Source organism: Sander lucioperca, chromosome 9 (assembly GCF_008315115.2).
Source record: "Sander lucioperca isolate FBNREF2018 chromosome 9, SLUC_FBN_1.2, whole genome shotgun sequence".
NCBI lineage: Eukaryota > Metazoa > Chordata > Actinopteri > Perciformes > Percidae > Sander > Sander lucioperca.
The window spans coordinates 17,844,905-17,861,827 of NC_050181.1; the positions used below are offsets into that span (position 1 = coordinate 17,844,905).

Below are 16,923 nucleotides of genomic sequence, written 5' to 3' on the forward strand. Positions count from 1 at the left end.
AAGAAGATATTGTGTAAACACACAAAAAAGGGTTGATCACACGCGCACACACACACACACACACACACACACACACACACACACACACACACACACATACACACACACACACACACACACACACTGAATTGCAACAACAGACAGATACTGTATAGGCACGTAGCAACATAAGACAAACAAAAGACAAGAAGATATTGAGTAAACACAAAAAGGGTCGAGCACACACACACACACACACACACACACACACACACACACACACACACACATTCTGAAGTGTCTGTCCTGCAGCTAAACAGTAGAGAGCAGACAGCGGCCGGATGTGCTCAACAACAACAGGAAAACAGTTGCTCTGTTTTTGTGACAAACACAAGGAGGGACAGCAGTAGCAGCGTGCAGACACACACACACACACACACACACACACACACACACACACACACACACGCACACACACACACACGCACACACACACGCACACACACACACACACACACACACACACACACACACACACACACACACACACACACACACACACACATACCCACCCACACACACACACACACACCTGACATGTTCATACCCTGCAGGTTCAGACCAGCAGACCTGACAACATGACTTTTATTCATCCACTAACTGCTTTACAGTAAAACAGTAGAGTCAGAGCGATGGTCCACTTAGAGCAGATTCTTTGAAATAAAATATGAGGCTGTTTTCTAAACTGCTGTTTCCAAAGTCAAACATGAATTCTGACCTTAAACATTACAGTATGTTAAGACTTTTAAAATCATGGAGGAGCTAGTTGCTTAAAGGGTAGGTTCACTCACATTGGAAACAAAACATTTTCTTACTTGACTCTATCTTTGCAGATAATATTGGTTTTATTTGTCCAGGTTTTTAGATACATGCTTGGCGTGATAGCACTAGAGGAATTGGAGGTGGAAGAACTGACCCTTTAAATTCCATGTACATATCTAAATTGGTGGTTCATCCCTGTCATATTAGACTCTTCAAACTTCCACCACCATCATAGGTGTCTATTTCATAAAAAAAAGATATAAAGTGGGACCTTTTCTGAAAGTAAACAGCACGGTGACCCAGACAGTACTATTAATGTACTATAAATCCTGATTTGATCATTATAACAGTGATCAAAGCTCAAAAACAAATCATCACACATCTATGTGGAAGCTATATCTTTAAAAATCCCAGCTGGAAGAAAATTCAGGACCAATGCTCTTTCTGAGCTGATAATACTAGGTGACCTACTTTTAAAGATTCATTACACTGACTTTCTAATAACACCTTGTCATTCATCAGTCAAAGCTCCACTTTGCACCCTGAAATGAAAGACGAGATTTAGATTTGAAAGGTGTATCAGAAGAAGGGCCATACTCTGTAGTTTAGAGAGAACATTCGGCAGTGCAGAGCCTAAAGAAGTTCCAGTGTGAATTAGGTCCCTAACCCAACTCAGATCACTGTCTTACTGCTCATTTAAATACATAAAAAAAAAAACACTTGCCCATCCATTTTTCATCTTACAATGCTTTCAACATTAGTCCACCTGGGGATTCCTATTCCTGGATCCTGTGATTCTGTGAATGGTTTTTGCTCTCAGGGGTGCAAACAAATAAAAAAAGAAGACGAACCTCACGTAATTGCGTGTTCCCTTTTTATCTGATTTATCTCTTGTCCCTATTGGTGGAAACTGAAGTGGTCACAGGAGACTCGCCGTTTGGCAGATACTCAAGTGGACCCAAGAGAGAAGAGCAAATACAAATGTAGGACACGGGAGCAAGGTTCCTTCCTCGACAGGCAGTGTTTATGTAGGTCCATCCTGCTTGCATCCTGCCCCTGCTGGGACTCTCTGTTCCTCCAATGGCATTCTGGGTCTTTGAGTTTATTTACCTTTTAGGCTTAGAGGTCAGTGTACTAAAGGTTCAGCTCAGGTTGTTTGAACAGCCCTGGACATTAGTGTGGGAACACCTTAAACTATAATCTCTGAAAGGTTATTTTAGGGTGTAAGAAAACATACATGTGCACACGTGTGCAGAATTCATGTGGTATAAATAATTACAATATTTAGACTGTGATTATTATTACATTTCTCAACATGCAGTTTTCATATAGTCATATTACTTGGTTCACATAACATCATATTTAATACCTCTGCCAAGGAGATGCCGAGGAATGTTTTCCGTTTGTTTGTTGGTTTGTCTGTCAGCAGGTAAATAGAACAACTACTGGCCTGATTTTCATAAAAAAGGGTGAAGCCAGGCCCAAGGAAAAGCACATTACATTTTAGATCTGAATCACGGGGCGAATACACTAATTATTTTTAACTTTTTTTGTTAACATTGCGAGATAGAGCGTTTGTGCTGCATTCATGTGGTGACTGTAGAATGAGTTCCAGAATGGGAAACTTCCCACTGCATTAACATTGTGAGATAGCTCATGCCTTGGTGGAGGTCTGCGCTCTCTCCGAGGTTATTCATTATTTGTGTTTAAGTGTTCACCCTGTCCTGTAAGGGCGTTTTCACACCTAGACTATAGTTTGTTTGCTCTGGTCCGAATCAGTTGATGAGTTTGTAAACTTGGACGGTTTCCCCTTGGTTCGCATCACGTTCTCACCACAAACGAACCGCTCCAGAGTTTGACTGAAAGCGTACCGAGACCACCTCATCAAGCAGGTCTCGGTACGCTTGTTTGGTCCGCTGTTGGAGTGCATCCGAGTGCGATTACTGCGTTCTCACCTGCCCAAACTAACCGCACCAGCGGGGCAAACCAACTCTATCTGCGATACCACCAAACTAAACGAGGCAGGTGTGAAAGCTCCCTAAGATTCCCTACAGCTATAGGAATAATTTTACAGTCGGTATGATCACCTGACTGCGTCTAATCTTACCTGTTAGAGATCTTTTTAGTGATCAGTTATCTTGTATAATGCTAAAACTCTGCAAATGACAACCAGGTTGTATGTCACCAGATTTCCCTTTAAGAGGACAGCATCAGTCAATTTGATTTGTTATCACTGCTGATTATTTTATCATTGTAGAAAGTCAATGCATGCCATTGATCCAAAAGCTACAGAACAAACCTGTGGAAACCTGGCTAAACTACAAATGAATTTACATTGGCTGCTTCCCATGAGGCGATTCATCACATTCAGCGGAGTGTGTAGAAAACAACAGAGCAATTGCAGCTCCGCTTCTGTTCTACCTTAGGCTTTTCAGCTAATACTGCTGTCTAATACAAGCAGCGACAAACAAGGACATTTCAGCAGTGACATCATGAAACCACAGACCACACACCTGTCTTGAAGACCTCGTAGCGCACAGAGAATCCCGCCCCGTGTGTCTCGTAGTCAGAGACGAACTTGATGAGGAGCTGGCTGCCGCTGGAGATGATCGGAGACGGTGCAATCTTCCCGCAAAACTTTCCCAACATGGTTGAGAGCTCGTCTCCGCCGTTGTAAACCTCCACGTAGTCGTACCTGTAGGAGGTGAGAGGAGATACAAGTTTAGGTTGTTGAAAAAAACACAAAGTGATAAATAAGATGGGCTGACCTTTGGATGAATATGAGCTCTTTTTTTTTTAAAGATTATTTTTTGGGCATTTTAGGCCTTTATTTATAGGACAGCTGAAGACCTGAGAGAGAGAGGGGGGATGACATGCAACAAAGGGCCACAGGTCGGAGTCAAACCAGCGGCCGCTGCGTCGAGAAGCAAACCTCTGTGGGCGCGCCTCTACCAGGTGAGCTACCCAGGAGCCCATTATCTCTCTTTTTAACATCAATGTTACAGATTATTGGGCACTGGTGTTCCTCCTAGAGTGTTTTTTATGAGTCTTTGCTTGAATGCACACAGCTGTTGAACATGTGCATGACTAATTGTTGCGTCTGAGCCTAATTAATATGTCCAAAAACTGCATTTTATAGAGTCATTCAACTGATTTCACACAAGAAAGTCAATTTACTACAAATGTTAAAGAGAAAGCCGGCGTTACAGGCTGGAGGCATATAGGGTCTAACGAAAGACACTATCAAATTGCATTATGGGAAGTGTAGGATCAAACATTTTGGAGCTTGACCCGTACAAGAGGATCAAAATTAGGATACTTGGGCTGCTACTGCGTCGGTATTGATTACTTTGACTTCTTAGTGTAAACTGACTTATTTTATGTCTGTCATATGAACATGGACCAGGAACACTAATAACTTGAAATAACTGTTTATAGCTATTCTTCGACGTAACCCCAATAGACTTTGTTACAAACTGCTAGTGAAGCTTAACAGACACACCCAAACTGTGAAACCACAACAAACGATATATCTGTTTTTGTCAGACATGTTTTGGACAATGAGTGCATCCGGATTTCAACTGATTTGAGGCGTTTCTCCAAATACCAATCCGGTCAGCTGACCGGCTTTGTTTGCAATGTTTTGTCTTCTCGTCCTTATAGCTGATGCTGCTGTGGGACTCTAAATCAAGACAGCTGTCTCGAGTGAACGATGGAAGATTTCCACGTTGCAGCAGCAAATCTGAGCATTCCACAGTGAAGAAGATTCTCAGATACAGCAGCTGTACGGTGAATTATACAATGGAAACATCTGCTCATCTACCTTCTTTTGCACGGTGAAAAGATCAATATCTAAAGTCATTATCTAAGGTACATTTAATCGCAAAGAACAAGATCTATAGATCAGAGTGTAGGGAATGTGAGTGTAACTTCTATGTCTCCAGATTGTGTGCAAATTCAGAGAAAATCATATATTTCTTTTCCCACAAGTAAGATATCCGACCACATATTTGGTTCCATATGTCCATATGTTCTTTTGCATGCATGCATGTTCAGGCTGATAAGAAGAACACTTCAGTCTCAACTAAGGCTGCTAGATTATGGAAAAAATCCTGATTATCTTGGTCAATGTTGAAATCAGGATTATTTAACACGTATACTCATTGACTTTTGAAAAGATGTTGCATTTATTGAACTTAAAAAATAGTGAAAGAGTTAAACAAACCAACAGAGAACATACTTTGAACTGTGAAATTTCCCTTCATACTTTTCCCGTTTGAACTTTTTTTCTTATTCAGAACACAAGACCAAGGAAGAGTTCACTTGCAAAACGTAATGTGCGAAATAATCGTTTTTCTCGATTACTCTGTTTTTACCCCAGGTGCCCTAGAGTGCTGTCAATCTGACAATTGTGACTTCCATTGGATCAGAGTACTGTCACTTGGCTGCCTGTTCTGCCAATCTCCCCAGCCCTTGTCACATGACCAATTCATGTTTCTATGACGACGATCCAAAATTCTGATACCATGGAACCAGCACTGGAATTGGTTTTAAAGAAGTAGCAGACTGAGCCTATAGAAATGTGTATTGTATTCGGACATACAATTTGTTTAAAATGAAAATAAGTGAAACTAATAATGAATGTGATGTTTTTTTAGCAGAATAACATTATGTTTTTCTATCCTATCCTATATTTCCTATATTTTCTAAGCCACAGAATAAAAAAGAAAAAAAGATTTTAGACACAGGCACATGACATGACTTTTCCAGTCATGATAATTTCATGCTGACTTCTGTAACATCACTGTTATCTGCGAAATGCACTTCCCTGTATACTTATAGCTTTTCCCTACACACTTCAGAATGTGTTTAGGACTTTGCAAACCAGGTCACACATACGAGACATGTTTGCTATCATCAGGACGGTTAAAATCAGACTGCAAAGATTCCCAACAGATCATCTGTGCTGCCCATCAGTTCTGAGCCAGCCTCAGATTTTCCCCTCTGACCGACAGGATGGGAAAACCCAGTGGATGTAGTCTCTGATGCCTCAGACATTAAGACTGGAACATCTTGTGCGGAACATGTGACTTTTTACAGTCTTCACATAGCTGTTTCTAAGTGTTTTGCTGGCATTCTTTTACCAAGATTTTCATATCCGACATTCTCCTTGTTTACACATTTGTCTTTTATTATTACCATACTGTCTCAAAGCCCTTTGTGACTATTTCGATAAGTGCTATACAAGTGAAACATATTATAGAGAACATGTTATGTGATATAAAAAGCTTCTTCCTCTTGCAGTCAGCTGTGGAAACAACTTGGCCTGGTGAGTATCTAAAAGCTGAAAACAGAGAGCCTGGGCCTGTGTGCCCATATCAGCTGTGCTGTCCTTGAGCAAGACAGAAAATCCATACCAGCTTTGGATTCTCTGTGTTAGAGCTGACATCTGACCTCTCTGACAAGACAACAGAGAGTTTTCCTATAAGGAAGCTGGGTAGAGTATCAAAATATTCCTTCGGCATGGCGGCTTGCTGATCAGCAGTAAAAGCTCTAATGTAGGAATGTGTGGAATGCATTTCTAATGAGACCCTTCCCTACAGCAATACACTCTGCAGTCAGCCTCACCAACAAGGCCCTGGACCCCCACTGACACTGACTCTTAACCCCCCCATCTCTAGTCACTACACTTGCACTAACCTTCATCCTGGACTACATCTGCCCCTTGCACATAATATATATTCTTTGAAAATTCTGCACCAACCCATTCAGCCTCTTTTTTCTTATGAAGCAGTTTATTTTGTATGTATATATATTTGTGTCTGTATTTATTGTTTATTTCATATAAATGTTTAAAGCTTTATTGCGTTTCTTTTTATATTAATGAACGTCTGTTACATTCAAGCCATTGCTGAATGAGTAGCTACAAAGCTAATTAAGACTATCAGCTCCACACAACTCTCTCTGGATTTCTCAGTGTGACTATGTTCAGAAGATTGTGGCGTCCGGTGACTTTCCCACACAGAAACTTGAGTGAAGATAATGACCTCTTCTGAAGAGTCCATCATGTTTTTTTAATCCTCGGTGTTCTCGTTAGCTACTAGCAACTTTGTTTGTTTATGTATGCACCATTCACCAAGGCAAATTCCATATAAGTGTACTTATTGTGGCAATTAAACCTATTTCTGATTCTGATTCTTAAAAACAAGCCTCTTGAAAGCCAGATGTGATCCCACATGGTGAGAAACTTCCTCAGCAGGTTTGGACCCAAGATCAGACAGTCAGCTTGTCTCAGGCTCAAGGAATTCCTCTGTTGACTGCTGATTCTTCCTCCTGGCTAACAGCGTTAGCATGCAGACAGACAGCTTGTTAGGTGGAGCTTATCAAAGAGCCCCTTCATGAGCTGGACGTGGGAAATTTGTTTTTCTCTCTCTTGAATCTCTCACAGTCATCTTGATTAAATGGTGTGTCTAAAACGCTGGACACATGGAGAACAGGTGGACGGACAGAGCTACTGTATGTCTCAAATATGTGTCTGATTATTTCTTTAATTTCATTTTGTAAATCGATGATTCTTGAACTTTAAGGTTTCTAAGGTGGAGGAGATGGACAGGTGGAGGGCGTCGGAGGTGTCGCAATCCTAAAGTCTTTGAATGCGTTTTGAAATCTTTTTCACAAGTATAGGCTACATTTAAAAAAGGTTTCATCCCCACACGCTTAATTTCTAAATAGAAAAATAGCTTTTAAAAAAAGACAAATAATTTATTTCGTATTTCTTAAAGTGAAGACGCAGACAGGAAGTAGAGACAAGGGACATGCAATGAAGGTCCTCGGCCTGAATCAAAGCAGTGACATTGCTGTGATATGGTATTTGTGAAGATGTTTAACTTTTTATTTTTCAGCAGAAACCAGCAAAAAGATGTCATCCTTTGAGAGAGACCAGATCAATGCAGTATATCTAACACCGTCATACAGGAGAAGTTGCAGCTAGCAAACACACAATTAAAAAGCAGAGACCAAACCTACACAAATGAAGACACACTTTACTGTCCATACATCCGGGGATAAACTATAATATTACTGCTGCAGCTACATCATCCGTAATCATTTATATCAAATGAGATTAATAAACAAAATGAACAAAACAAAAACATTTCCACACTGTAGAACAATTCTGAGGCAACATAATGCATCCGAGGCGCTGACACCTCAGAGCATAAACAATGTTTCCGATGTTTAAATTGTGGTATTTGAGCTGGAAGTGTACAAAATCTGTTCTTTCTCTCCCCATCTCTGACTGTTTTATTCTCTGTCTGTCAGTCTTATTCTCCATGTGTTCACAGAAAGCTTTACATGCCCGGTGAGAAATGGACTTAAGTGCTGACTTGTAAAGTCTTATAGAGCCGACGGTGATGTTTATTGGATGGCATTTTTATTCATAGCATCAAACCTTCCTGCCGTGTCTTACAGAGGCTCATAAAATAAGAGCCATAGGCAGAGAGACATGGTGTGTGTGTGTGTGTGTGTGTGTGTGTGTGTGTCTTGCATGCAGATGGCTTCATTCAGTCAGTCAGTCAGTGCAGCCCGTCCTGGAGGCAGTAGGTGTTTACAGAGACAGGCCGTTTAATGAAGTGGCTCTGTCGCTTCACACTCTGGTTAAGAAAGAGTCTCTCAGTCTGCAGCCCTGCAGCCAGCTCTCCATCCCCTCACAACACTCATTAACCAAACTGGCTAGGCATGCCCTCCAAATGCAGCTGTCAGTAAAAAATGCCTTGCTCAAGGGCAAAACAATCGCCATTCCATCTGGAGGCCCAACAGCAGATATTTAAATTTACATTTAATGCTATTAACTGGCACTCTTTCCCACAGTCATGTACAGGAAAGTAAGTGCAAGTGGGCTAAATGTCAAACGTAATAAGCACCAGGAGCAGGAAGTGCAAGAGAAGGTTAGGAGATGTATAAAGTCATTGCGGTATCTTGAAGAGGTGTGAGAAAATGTGTGGCTTGGGGAGCTCTATACCACCAACTGATACAAAATACACCAAATCAATACATTTATTCCATTGAAGCTTTTTATATTTATCACCGAGAAAACCCCCCTTGTTTTTGGTTTTGCTAAACTGCTTGTTTTTAATTACTATTGACACCACATCATCTATAGTCCTGTTAAATTTCTTTTTAAAATTGTCATACCTGCCCTGGGACTACAGGTGGAAATTAGCAATTGTTGCTATAACCGGTCCCAAGACATATTCTCTTGTATTACAAGTTTATTTGTGCATTGTCCCCATTTCAAATAAATCAATTTCCATTCCATTCCTTGAACATAAGACTCAGTTACAATTACACTTTTATTTACTCACTAAAACAGCAACCTCTTCCATCCACAATAATCCAGATGGAAAAAGCTCTGAGTTGATAAAAATGCAGATATTCTCATCGAGGACACCCTCAATTGTTATTGTATGGCTTTCTTTGCACTGGGATTTGCCTCTCAGGCTATATGCCATGGCCATTGGTGGGGGACCTACCTTCATAACTTCTCCATCTGTTACTGCTAAAAAAAACTAGCTGCTAGAGTTGAACATCAATCAAAGATGAGGTTTTAAAGGACACAGTATTGACACCATAATCAATTCTTTTGTTAAAGATGCTAATGCAACACTATAAGTTCCATATCAAAAATGAAAGTTGAAACATGTTGTGATTGAGACTGAATCAATATAACAATAATTGAAAATCACAGGTTAGCATTAGCAGCAATTTCCACAATGGCAGATTCAAAAATGAAAATTGTAACACCTACAGAAATGAATCAGAGTGACAATCGAATAAAAAACCTTCATACAGTCAGCAAGTGCAAAGCAAACTGACCAAAGCAGTGAGCACCTGGCACTGACAATGTTAGCATATTGAACACAAATGGGGATGTGGAAGATTATCTCTTTAAATAAATCAGATCCAGACGGAGAAGGGGAACTTTCACACCACCCTGCGTTCCTTCCCACCTCCTTCCAAAGCAACTGGAGTACTGAGCTAACCCTGCTCGTTCATACACTTCATTAATATGCTCGCTGTGTTGTGTTGTGGCTAACTTCTTAACACACATCTGGAAGGTATCAGGGGAGCATTTATAGAGCAACGTTTGAGCCTCAGTATGACTATGACTAAGTTTGAACCTCCTGCAAAGCAAAGCTAAAGCTGGGAATGACTCAATGTTTCTCCAGAGCAGCGTCACACCTCTCTCCCTCTGTCGTTCATTTCTTCCATCCTCTTTCCCTTCATCTGGATCTGTCTGTACAAACACTGTCTGCTCTCCAACTTCCTCTCCAGACATTAAAAGATTCCTCCGAAAAACTTGCACTTCTCTGTACACCATGTGGCTTTTTTCAAAGGATACATTCCACTTTTGATATGCCCAAACCAAATTTTCAGGAATTAAAATTTAATCAAATATTGTAAAAAACTTCTTGGTATGCTCCACTCCCCCCTCCTATTTCAGAAGGAGGGAATAATGTCCCTTTTTAAAAATGCAGAATGATGAAGTTGCCATCCTTGTGCATTGAGGCTCATGTGCGTAGACTTGAGAAGGATCTTTGATTCTGAGGATCTGGCACCTAAACCTGAAGTCAACCGTGAATACTTTAAAGTGCCCATATTATGAAAAAATCACTTTTTCTGGGATTTGGGGTGTTATGTTGTGTCTCTGGTGCTTCCACACACATACAAACTTTGAAAAAAATCCATCCATGCTGTTTAGAGTGAGATACGGTTTCTGAATGTGTCCTGCCTTCAGTCTCTGGGTGAGCTGGTCACAATCGTCACGGCTTGTGACGTCAGAAGCCGAAACGAGCAGGCTAACCGCAACCATTAGCTCGTAACGCTAGCATGCTACCTCGTTCTCAATAGCAAAGCACTGCTACAACACACACAAGTTCACCATAATCTACAAAAGAACTACTTCCATGTGCATTTAGAAGTCTCCCAGCTAATCCTGCCTTGTAACTGACCGAAGTTGTAGAAACAGCCTTTCTTTTACCGTCTATGGAGCTAGCTAGCTGACATGATCTACATCTGAGCTACTGCACATGTGCAGTGCAATCAAAGATAGTACAGAAGAAGAAGAAGAAAAGAGGCCTCACTCTGTAGCTAAAACAGAGACCAGCTGAAAAGAGGATCTGCAGCAGTGAGAGAGAGCACTGCAGTACAACAAAAATATGGTGTTTTTTGAAAATTAAACCATGTAAACCTATTCTGGTACAACCTTAAAATACAATTATGAACCTGAAAATGAGCATAATATGGCTGCTTTAAATAGCTCCAGTGCTGCTTGCTATCTTAGAATGTGATCAATGTGAAGTCCCTTTGTCTTTACTCATTGAACAAAGAAACTGCACTAAGAAAATAGTCAGACAATTCAGGAAACATGCCAACATCAGTTTGAAGGTGATGTTATTTCCTGTTACTTCCTGTTTTCTGTTATTAGTCATTTATGATGCTCCCTGACAGAGCTTTCACACCAACAAAACAGCACATACAGTAGTTTGCACAGTGCATGCTAAAGCACATTTCATCTGGAATGTATCTTAAGATCCCACAAAGCAGCGTAATCAATCATGTACAGGTGCTATCCAAGCTTTATTTAAACCAAAGACTATGTAAAGTAACACAGTAAAGTTTTCTCACCTGATCTCAGATTCTTGCTATGGACTTGTGTCACTTTTTGAAGCATTACTGAGACTTTTAAAGTGCACAGCAAACCAATTTCAACTGCTGTCAGTGCTAGTATACAATTGGACAAACATGCAAGGTTAAAGGTCAGTATGTTTTGGGTCAAAACAGAATTGAGCTGATCTGCTGTTCTGAACACCGTCCAGAATATGGAACTTAATGCCACATTGTGTATTCAAGACAATGGCATTTGTAGTTTTATCCTCTCTGAAACAAGTAGAAACACCCTTGACTTTTTTTAATCACACAGGAGGACATTACCTTGACTTACATTAATTCCCGGGAGACATATGGGAACTTTGGCCATAACCACTACATGTCTAACCCTAACCCTAAACAAATGGTTTACCTTGTTGGTCAGTTTTTGTCTCCAACTGGGAAGTAAGTCCCAAAAATGTTTACTGTGTGAGCAGATTTATGTCCCCACAATGTAAGTAATACAAGTCCACACAAAGACACAAACACACACTGGAGAAGCTGTAGGCTGCCATGTGGGGACTACGTGAATTTTGTAATACATGAGTGGTTTTTGTGTTTTAGTGCCGCTAAACTCAGTATGACCAGTCGTTCTGAGCTCTGCTGGGAGGCTACAGATGGCACGTGTGTGTGTTGCATCCGAATGTGTGAGCAGAACACACACTACGACGCCACCTGCCATCAAACACACACACCAGTCCATCCCTTCCCGTTTCTCACCTCATTCACATGCACGCATGTATATTTATATATATATATGCATAACTACTCACTTGTATTCAAGTTTGTACTTCTATGCTTGCAAGAATCTACTTTTCCCACATTAAGAGCCAATGTATGTGGTGCAGCCCCTATTCATTTTCTATGGGATACAATTTAACTGCTTCACAAAGCATCATGGGATAGCAGGCGGTGTGGGATTGACACAAGAAAAGGGAGAGGTGATGTTGTGAATGAGGGTGAAATTCACCTTGAAGTTCTGTAGAGATTTGCTTAAAACGTTCCTCTTTGGCGTGACCCTTGGCTCCATGATTACAGGAAACGAATATGTGCTACTTGGCACAAAATCATGCAAACGTTTGGAGAAACTGGCAGGCTTCTTATTTACACAATGATTGCTAACGAGCAATACTTGCTAGGCTGTGCAACTCAGTCTCCTCAAAATTAGGTTTATTTAATGCTTGCTTGTTTTTGCAATTATGTTGTGATTACGTCCCAACTACATGCTGATTATGTTCACAAGCTACTTTTTGTGTAGTAAACTTTTTCTGCTGCAATATTTAACCAAGACTTTCCTTAACCAAACCATAACATTTATTGTCAGAGCATTGTATTGCAGGAGCTAATATAAACACAAATTAAATATGTTGCCACTGCCAGTGTTAACAATTACTGATGCGTTCAGTATCAACATTTTGGCTTGCCATTTTCGTTAATTAACAACATTTCTCATTATGTTGATAAAAACATGGTCAGGGCATAATTTCATTTCCATTTAAACATATTTGCTTTTGCAAATTAATTCGATATAACCGTCATTTTAAGAGGTTGGCTTGTGTCAAGCAAGAAAGCCAGAATTGCTGTCCTGAAATCTTTGCACACTCATTGGTCCTCACCAGTTGACCATCCCAACCAACCCCTGACCCTAACCTAAACCCAAATCTAACCCTAATATCAAGTCTTAACAATAAAATAGCCCTTAGATTAAGTCAGGACCAAAAATGTGCTCACTCTCAACATCAAAATAATGGTCCTCACAAAGATATACGTACAAGAGCAAACACAAACTCATTAATGTTCGCAGAACTACTCATTAGAGCTATGAGCACTCATTAAATGCAATTTTCTTATACACATACACACTCACAACACACATTCATACTCAGAAATAATCAGTTTTACACTTGCTACTGGTCCACCCACACACATTACATTTATGGCCATGACTGTTTATCAGATGCAATAAACACACATTTCAAAACAAACAGAAACATCCACACCTTGATTAAATGATACATTATTAGGTAACCCCAGTATACTTCCTAAAAATGTAAAAAATGTTTTGAAGAGAATCCTATTAAAATGAGTAAGATCACACACACACACACACACAGAGCCACACAAACTCCTCTCCCCCCAAAAATAAATTGGGCCAAGCAGCCAAAGTATGAATATCCTCATCCTTTAACCTCAGCCGTGCAGATACAAAGCCACGGCTGCACAATCCTGCTGGGAAATTAAAACGGAGACGAGGAGGTGGAATTTGTTCTCATTTAGGAAGCCTTAATCTGACAGAGGAGGGAAGGAGAACACCATTTTCCCCTTTCTTTCTTAGACAGACTGTTTAGGGACCCTGAAGGATGAAATGAGATTTGGTGGAAACTCAGTGAGTTTAATGTGAAAAAGTTGAGAAGAACGAAAGTCAAAGCAGACATTTTAGGGGAGTGGTGGTGGTGGTGGGAGGGGGGGTCAAAGTATTGCAACTCTGTGTGTGAGTTTTGGATACATATAAAAAAAAAAAATCCAGGTGTAACTGTGATGCTTTACTTTTTGCACAGACAAAGAGTAAAAATTGCATCTGCTACAGAAAAAGTGTTACTACATCCGGAGTCTGTCTGGGTAACTTTAGACTTAAACACAGAAGGGCGTTTCTAAGTCTGAATTCAGAGAAAGGCTAAATGTCTCGGTCTCTACCTTAGAGATTTGGGAGGAAAAAGGCACTCTGTCAAGCGACACTCAATCCACAGCTCTCTAAAGTGAGTGAGGGGCAAAGCAATAAACACTGTGTCACTTCCACTGCACTTTGACATGTGTTAACCCTCGACAAGTTCATCTGCCTGGCCGACTATACATTCACTTCTCTTGTTCCTAAAAACATGCAACATTAATTAGCTAGCTCGATTCAAACACACATATAGAAAGCCCAGCAGGGATCACTTTGTATTGGCAGTGAGAGAGTCAAGTTGACAGATGGATAGAAAGATAAAGAGCAAACAGTTTCCTGCCTTCATGTCAGAGAATGAAGTTATCAGGCAGAGATGCCTGCTGGTGCTGTGACTTAACGAGTTGCATTTGAGAAATAAACTAAGTTAAAGGAGGATAAGCACATTTGCTAAATGAGCTTTTCAGTCATGAAGACACCAAAAATGACTCTCCTGTTCTTTGTGGATCACTGATCTTGGAGCTCCAGGCTAACAGTTGAGCAGCATGAGTAATGAAGAAGGCACTATCAACTAGATATTGCAACAGCGACTGGAACATATTTCAGTGTCATGTTAAAATTATAATTACTTAATTGAACAAAGATGTTCTTTTTTGGCTAACTAACCTGTTTTACATGGAGTGAATGTGTCTAGTATAGAAGACTGCACAGTGAAAGAATGAGCTTACTCATACAGTAGACTTAACCTGACTGTATGATATATTAAGCTTATATTGCACTTTTAACAAAAGTAAATATACATGTAATATCATGAAATTCCTTACTTTTTTTTTAGTGCAGGCAGTTTGAATAAAGTTATAATCTCATATCTTATACCGTTTCTTATTTGTATTTTGCTCAACTTTATACTTTTCTCGATTTCATAGAGAAATATTGACTTTTTATGTGTTTATCTGACAGCTGTAATAACTTTAAAGACTTCAATAAATTCCAACTTAGTATGCAGTTTTATGAATTGAACTATCAAACATCATGTAATGTAGTTGTGCATGACCTCACAAGGAACAGCTGCAACATTACATGCAATAATGCAGAAATCGGTAACACTTTACAATAAGGTACACAAAAAAATAGGTAGTAATGATTAGTTACTGTTTTTGAAAGAGTAATGAATGATTAGTTACTGTTTTTCAGAAGGGTAGTTACTGTTTTTTGAAAGAGTACACTTTCAAACAAAAAACACAACACAACTTATTGTAAAGTGTTACCCAGCAACCATGTCTCATAATCAAGCATCAATCAAGTGCTTCTTGCTGTTTGGACTCTAATGTAGAACGTTCACTTGTTACTGAGAATTGCAACATTGTGCTAATATAGGGCTGGGCGAGATTCTTGACCAAATACCTCGATGTTGCGACGATATTGTAGGAAATATTTTCACAGTGACATTTTAGATAAATAATCATCAGTAATGTGGATATAATGACTAAGTGGTTAAAGACAAATAATAGAGCAGCTAGAACAGAACAAACCTGACATCAATTTACTGTAACGCAGCCTTTAAAACCAGGACAAGACAACAGTTACGCTATATTACCATATCCAAAATCTAAGATGATATTTAGTCTCACATCACGATATTGATATAATATCAATATATTGCCCAGCCCACTTTGATTGGAATAGCTTGCCTGAGTCACTAAGATCAATCACATCTTTGAGTTGCTTCAAGACATCTTTGTTCATTTACTTACAAACAAGCAATTGTTGTAAATGCTTTCCCTAATGCTTGATTACTTTTTGATGTAATTGTTTTTGGTTTGTCTGATTTCTCACAGTTGTATGTTATTTCTCTTTTTTTTTGTTTTTAATCACTACTCATACATTCTCTGTTATAATCAATTCTAACACCAGTAACATCTGGGCACGTGTGTGTGTGTGTGTGTGTGTGTGTGTGTGTGTGGGCTTGTATGTGAGTGAATGTGTATGTTGTACTGCAATGTCTTGTCTTCTGTACTGTCCAGTCCTACCGAGGTCTCTCTCGAAAATGAGATGACACATCTCAAGAGGTATTCCCCGTACAATAAATAAATAAATAAAATATTACCATATTACCATATCCAAAATCTAAGATGATATTTAGTCTCACATCACGATATCGATATAATATTGATACATTGCACAGCCCTATGTGCTATTGCTACGCAGGTAACTGATCTAAACACCACCACTACTACTGGTTAAAACTAATCTAAAATAGCAAATCTTAGTGAGCACTATACTAAAGTGTTGGCATATAATACCTGAACAAATCATGGGACACGCTGATGATTTTGCTCTCAACACTTGACTAACACACCCATTTCCTGTGTTTCCTTCAGTCAGCAATCTGACTCAAAATAACTCAGAGCTCATTACACAGAGTTGGGTCATCAGACTATATATACTGTTTGTTTCATTGTATGCATGTATATATGTTTGTGCCTCCCACACATTTTAATCTGTTTATCGTCTGCCCATGTGCGTGTGTGCGTGTGTGTGTGTGTGTGTGTGTGTGTGTGTGTGTGTGTGTGTGTGTGTGTGTGTGTGTGTGTGTGTGTGTGTGTGTGTACCTACATGTCTCAATGGGAGGTCGCCCTGGGGTGTTTCTACCCAGACAGATACAACACATTCCTCTACAAGCTGTGAAAGATAAAGGCTTTATTGTCCACGCTGCTAATGAAAAGCCATTTTTGGCTCCAGCGGGGGCAAGT

At 39.8% G+C, this 16,923-nt stretch overlaps 1 protein-coding gene across 1 annotated transcript in view; it reads right to left on the reverse strand.

Moving 5' to 3' along the window:
* Positions 1 to 16,923, reverse strand: part of LOC116044936 (neuropilin-1a-like) — a 104,421-nt gene that overhangs the window by 74,017 nt on the left and 13,481 nt on the right. Inside the window, exon 3 of the mRNA XM_031292488.2 lies at positions 3,315 to 3,496. Within this exon, the coding sequence (XP_031148348.1) occupies positions 3,315 to 3,496 (182 nt within the window). The remainder of the gene's footprint in view (positions 1 to 3,314; positions 3,497 to 16,923) is intronic.